This window comes from Perca flavescens, chromosome 2 (assembly GCF_004354835.1).
Source record: "Perca flavescens isolate YP-PL-M2 chromosome 2, PFLA_1.0, whole genome shotgun sequence".
Classification (NCBI taxonomy): domain Eukaryota; kingdom Metazoa; phylum Chordata; class Actinopteri; order Perciformes; family Percidae; genus Perca; species Perca flavescens.
In genome coordinates this window covers 8,120,973-8,126,972 of record NC_041332.1, presented here as the reverse complement: position 1 = coordinate 8,126,972, position 6,000 = coordinate 8,120,973, and the positions used below count along the sequence as shown (strand labels likewise).

Here is a 6,000-nt window from a genome sequence, read left to right as displayed (position 1 = left end):
ATCACTAAATGAAGTGCATCCTTCCTAGCCTTAAGCATAACATGGCCTAAAACTAACTCTGCAGTAGAAAATAAGCTTGCATATACATCAGTAAGTCACAGAACACCTGAGCATCAGCTGATCTGAACAATAAATCATGTTTGACACCTCGACATGATTCAGTTCAAGCTGCCAACACCACATTCTTCTAAACGTTGTGCTACATGCTGCTGCTGACTCCTACCTGCTGCTGCTACTCAAAACTGACAATAAAATCTTCTGGAGTTGAAGGTAAATGTATCCACTTCCCCCGCACCCTCCACAGCCTCGCTCTCCTCAGGGATATTTCAATGTCGTACTACTTTGTTTCCATCAGGTGAGTCCAGCCTCTGGTTCAGCTGCATCTGCAGAAAATCACATGAAACTGGTGTAAAGTTATGGATGGAACTGTGACTGTAAATCTGGAGTGGGCCTGTTTTATTTGATGCAGGAGGCTCTAACCTGACTGGACTTCACACCAGGTCTTCCTGCTCCTCTGGGTCTTCTGTCTGTGCTGCAGTGTCTGAGATGTTCTCATACGCAGGACAAGAGTCTAACTGATGGGGAGAGATGACAAAATGAGGACCTTGTTCATGAAAACTGCATATACTAAGATTTAATCAAAACAAAATGTCACATTTAAATGTAAATTATTTGCAAATATTGTGTCATGGCCAAATACATTATTGGTTTCTACTCAGACGGTTGTATTTTAAACATGAATTTATGTCACCCCTTCTTTAGTTTTCAGAGCATGTATGAGCCAAGTTATTATAACTGTGATATATGGGGAAGTTATGTCAATACACTCTCTCTCTCTCTCACTCACTTAGTCACTCACTCTTACTCACCTCTATCTCTACATGTTCATGTGGTCCAGTGGTGGAGCTCAGATTTTTCTTCTTCCTGGATTGAGCCCAACAACAACAAATACAGAATTTATGACATTTATCATACTTAATCTAAAGTAACTGAAAGATAGTTGAATAAAATAAAAGAGTGGTGACTGAACTGAAGGATGTTTCTGGTTTTACCTCGCCCACAGACTCAGGAGCAGCAGAGGAATCAGCATCAGGACCACCACAGTCAGCCTGATGATATTCATTATCATTGTTAAATTCCCTGGAAATATAGACAGATATGAGATACACCTCATTAGTAGGATCAGATTGATGAATCTCTTTGCCAGGTGAGACTGTCTGTTAATCAGTCAGTCAGTGTCATCCACCTCTGACATGATGGAGGTTCCTCCCTGAACACACCTACAGAAAAACAGTCTGGAAATGCACACAGGGAATGTTATTTTATTGTAACCAGTTATGGGCTGCTACATATTAACATGTGAATCAGGTCTGGTGCAGTAAAGAGGTCTTTGTGCAGATGAAATTGGATTAAGTTACCTCCTACAACAATCAGATGTAAGGTGGAGTTCTGACTTCCTCTTCTGTTCTGGGCTTCACAGTAATAATTCCCACTGTGTTCAGCTCTGAAGTCAGTGATGGTGAAGATCTGTCCTGATGCTTTTGGTGAGTCTTCATTCTCCTTGTACCAGGTGTAGTTAGCTGCTGGGTTAGCATCACTGCTACAGGTCAGATTCACTGAACTGCCCTCCACTATCTCAGCAGAGGGACTCACTGACACAGAGGGAAGCTTTGGAGCATCTGGAGGAGAAAACATAGAGACATAGAGACATTTAACATTTAATTCCGAGGTGAATTTGTTTTCACAGTGGAAGATATTTAAATCAACGCTAGTTCATAGAAACACAAAGTGGGTGGTGAAACTTCACTTCCTTCTATTTTAGAAACTCAGATTGTAGAAACTATGGTGTCCTGTTACCATGGTTATTAGTTTAACACAGTTACTGACTCAGTGAAGTAAACAAGGAAATGATTGAGGTTCAGTGTGTTTGGACACTGTCATGTCTACTGATGACCTCTGCTGGTTAATAAGATACATGAGGGCATTAAATAATGAAAATGTGTCAGACATGATTTTTCCTCCTGTGACATTTTCTGACATCATCACTTCCACAAAGAAACTTGAATGGACAGATTCATTCTTTTCAGACATGTTTTGTGAATGGACCAGAATAAAAAAATGTAAGTTAAAACCTTTACCCATGATATGTTTTGCATCTGACATGAAGGGTCAAGATTGCTGAATAACACATTTCAACAAAGAAAAGTGTCAAATAAAGACACAAGTACATATTTTAAACAGACGCAGGACATGTTGACAAATGTTGTATGGCTAAATTTCCAGTGTGAGCTCTTATTTTACAGCTTTATTTTACAGTGAGGTCAGGAAATAAGAGATCATTGATTAGTGATTTGTCTTTCATACAAATCTGCAAAGTAAATCACCAAATATCACAGAGTTACATGCAGTTAAGGTACAGTACAAAAGGTTAAAGGCTCCACTAGATGGTGTTATGTCAGAGGAAGACTGTAAGTAAACTCACACACTGAAGGAGAGGGGGAGTCCTCATGTCCTCTTACAGCACAGGAAAAGCTGTCTGCAGGATCCAAAGAGGCTGAATAAGAATCAGATGTTTGTCCCTGAATGTTCTGTCCATTCTTGTACCAGATGTAGGAAGGATGACCAGGTAGAGGACAACTGCTCTGACACTTGAGCTGTACCCAGATATAAGACTCGTAGACCTCTAATCTGCTCACCTGCACCTGGAGACCTGAATATGTGAATAAGGAACAGAAGTCTTAATTTCAAACTGAACTTTCACTCACACACAAACACACACACACACACACACACACACACACAAAACACCCCACACAGATACAAGTAACTTTCATAAGATGTTGAACATTTTTAAGTGAATTATAAAATATCTGGATAAAAAGTTACCTGTGACAGACAGAGTGACTCCAGGATAACCAACATAGTTCCCACCTTGGTTTGTTGTGAACCTGAACTTGTACACAGCTGAGTCTCTCTCTCTCAGGTCTGAGATTCTCAGAGTACAGTCCTTGTTTTCAGAGTGATACTGCACACGACCTGAATACTCTGAGACTGTTGTCAGATCCACAAACTGTTGATTTAACCAGACTCTCTGCTCAACTGTAGTATCAACTCCACCTACAGCTGATGGGTATGTGTATCTGCAGGGTATGTTCACTGTTGATCCTTTAACAGCACAGATCTGAGTAGAGGTGTAAGTCACTCTCAAGCCATTCTGACCCTGTATCACTGTAACAGAGCACACCAGGAAGTACAATGAATTAATAACTTCAGTTAACAATCAGTTAATGAAACAAAGTGGATCATACTACCTATGTATTCTGGAGGAACCAATTATCTGCAGTCATTGTCATAAAAAGTCCTCATCATGCATCTGCCTAACAAGAACTGAATAAAATATAGAATGTCAGAAAATAACTAAAATGTTTATCTTATGTGAACACATTCAACATTTAATTTAAAGACAAGTTTGTTTTCCCGGTGGAACATAACTTAAGTGGACAATAGTTAACAGAAACAGAAAGTGGGTGATGGAGCTTGAGTTTCCTCTGAATTAGAAACATGGTGTCCTGTTACCATGGTTACTAGTTTGACACTTTGTATCTGACTCAGTGGAGTAAACAAGGAAATGATTGAGGTTCAGTGTGTTTGGACACTGTCGTGTCTACTGATGACCTCTGCTGGTTAATAAGATACATGAGGACATTAAATAATGAAAATGTGTCAGACATGATTTTTCCTCCTGTGACATTTTCTGACATCATCACTTCCACAAAGAAACTTGATCAGACAGATCCTCTAGCACTAATAACTCGTAAATATTCAGGACTTGTGAACATCTGACGTCATTCTTTTCACTCATGTTTTGTGGATGGACCAGAATAAAACTTTTTTTAGTTTAAATCTGGACCAATTAAGTTTTTTAATTTAAAATGAAGTGTCAAAATTGCTAAATAAGTTTCAAATAAAGTTAAAAGAACAGATTCAAGAAGAAGAAGAGACATATAGACACATCTTGATTTGCTTAATGTCTAGTTTGAGCTGTTCTTTTACAGCATTATAGTGAGGTCAGGAAATAAGACATAATTGATAAATATTTAGGTTTTCATTCAATTTCACCAAATCACCAAATACCACTGAGTTACATGCAGTTCAGGCTCCACTAGATTGTGGTATGTCAGAGGAAGACTGTAAGTAAACTCACACACTGAAGGAGAGGGGAAGTCCTCATGTCCTCTTACAGCACAGGAAAAGCTGTCTGCAGGATCCAAGGAGGCTGAATAAGAATCAGATGTTTGTCCCTGAATGTTCTGTCCATTCTTGTACCAGATGTAGGAAGGATGATTAGTTGGAGGACAACTGCTCTGACACTTCAGAGCTGTCCAGTTAGAGGACCGGTGTAATCTGCTCACCTGCACTTGGAGACCTGAATAATAATAATAATAATAATAATAATAATAATAATAATAATAATAACAATAATAATAATGAGCACAAGTCTTCATTTTAGACTGAACTGTCAACACACACCCAAAATGCAATTAACTTTCATGTTATCATCAAGATGTTGAATACTAAGTAATTTATTAAATATTCAGATAAAAATGTTACCTGTAACAGACAGACTGACTCCAGGTGAACCAGTATATTTCCCTGTTAAATGGTTTGTTATGAACCTGAACTTGTACACAGCTGAGTCTCTCTCTCTCAGGTCTGAGATTCTCAGAGTACAGTCCTTGTTTTCAGAGTGATACTGCACACGACCTGAATACTCTGAGTCTGTTGTTAGATCCACAAACTGTTGAATAAACCAGACTCTCTGCTCAACTGTAGTATCAACTCCACCTACAGCTGATGGGTATGTGTAGCTGCAGGATATGTTCACTGTTGATCCTTTAACAGCACAGATCTGAGTAGAGGTGTAAGTTACTCTCCAGCCATCCTGACCCTGTATCACTGTAACACAGAGCACATCAGAGAGCAGCATGAATTAATAACGTCAATTACCAATCAGTTAATAACACAAAGTGGATTGTAATACAGACATTATCTAGGGAAAGGTAACCTGGACAAGCTTCATAATCCTCAATTATCAGACCAATTCTCTGCAGACATTAAAAAAGTCATAAAAAGTTCATAATTATTATGGAGCCAGATGTGTTTGCATTGCTTTGGGACCCTTGGTGGTTGTTTTGTGAACTGTCACTTTAAGGGAGGAAACAGTAACTTCTGGATAATTTCTTTTGGTTCTTTCATATAGAGAAAACAAAAAATCACGCCCTTCCAAGTTGGACCTTACATGGACCTTAAAAAAAAAAATATGAACAGACTAGTGAACGGGAGAGGCAAATTAAACAAAGATCCCATTTAAATATGTTATGTATTGAAGAAATATGATGTTCGTATATTTAAAATTATAATTTTTCAATTGAAGAAACTCTCAGTTTGCCGTTTCCTTTGTTCACTCTGTACCAGGTTGAGTTTTGTGTGAAAACTAAAGTGAACTACATCTCCCGTCTCACACAATCTACCTCACCTAGCTTGATGCTCGGATGTTTGATAGCTAGCTAGCTTGGTCCAACGGTATGTGATTTTTACTGCTCTGTTCCACAACACATGTAACGTTATCTTAACTGCTGCGTTTTATCCAGTGAAGTGTTTTCAGCAGATGAGCAAAAGAACAAGCAAGAGACTTGAAGTGTGTAGTCTTTCTAATTACGTATTTTCAGTCTTATACTTCAACAGTTTAACAATAAACGGAGACTTTCTTCGGTTGAAAAATAATGTTTTAAATTGACGAACATCATATTTGTTCAGGATGGCTCTATTCAAACGGGATCAAAAATTATTATTATCTCCTGTGAACTCATGAAGCTTACATATTTTTTCCGAGTTAAGGTCCCATGGACCGGAAGTAGAAGGGGGTGACTTCGGTTTTCTATTGCCTGAGACAGCCACATGTTCCTGCTGGTTTCAATCTAGCGTCATCCTCGCTCTATG

General features: G+C 38.6%; 1 protein-coding gene and 1 long non-coding RNA gene across 2 annotated transcripts in view; both read right to left on the bottom strand.

Moving 5' to 3' along the window:
* Positions 1-6,000, bottom strand: part of LOC114546149 (B-cell receptor CD22-like) — a 51,817-nt gene continuing 45,817 nt past the window's right edge. The window contains exons 10-13 of the mRNA XM_028564820.1: positions 1,053-1,140; positions 870-924; positions 481-571; positions 1-383 (exon numbers count right to left, since the gene is read on the bottom strand). Of these exons, the coding sequence (XP_028420621.1) occupies positions 352-383; positions 481-571; positions 870-924; positions 1,053-1,140 (266 nt within the window). The 3' untranslated portion in view covers positions 1-351. The remainder of the gene's footprint in view (positions 384-480; positions 572-869; positions 925-1,052; positions 1,141-6,000) is intronic.
* Positions 2,573-4,323, bottom strand: LOC114563498 (uncharacterized). Its single transcript, XR_003693629.1, has 3 exons — positions 4,205-4,323; positions 2,887-3,228; positions 2,573-2,710 (listed from the first exon to the last, which is right to left on the bottom strand). It is a non-coding gene; the product is annotated as an uncharacterized LOC114563498 (long non-coding RNA).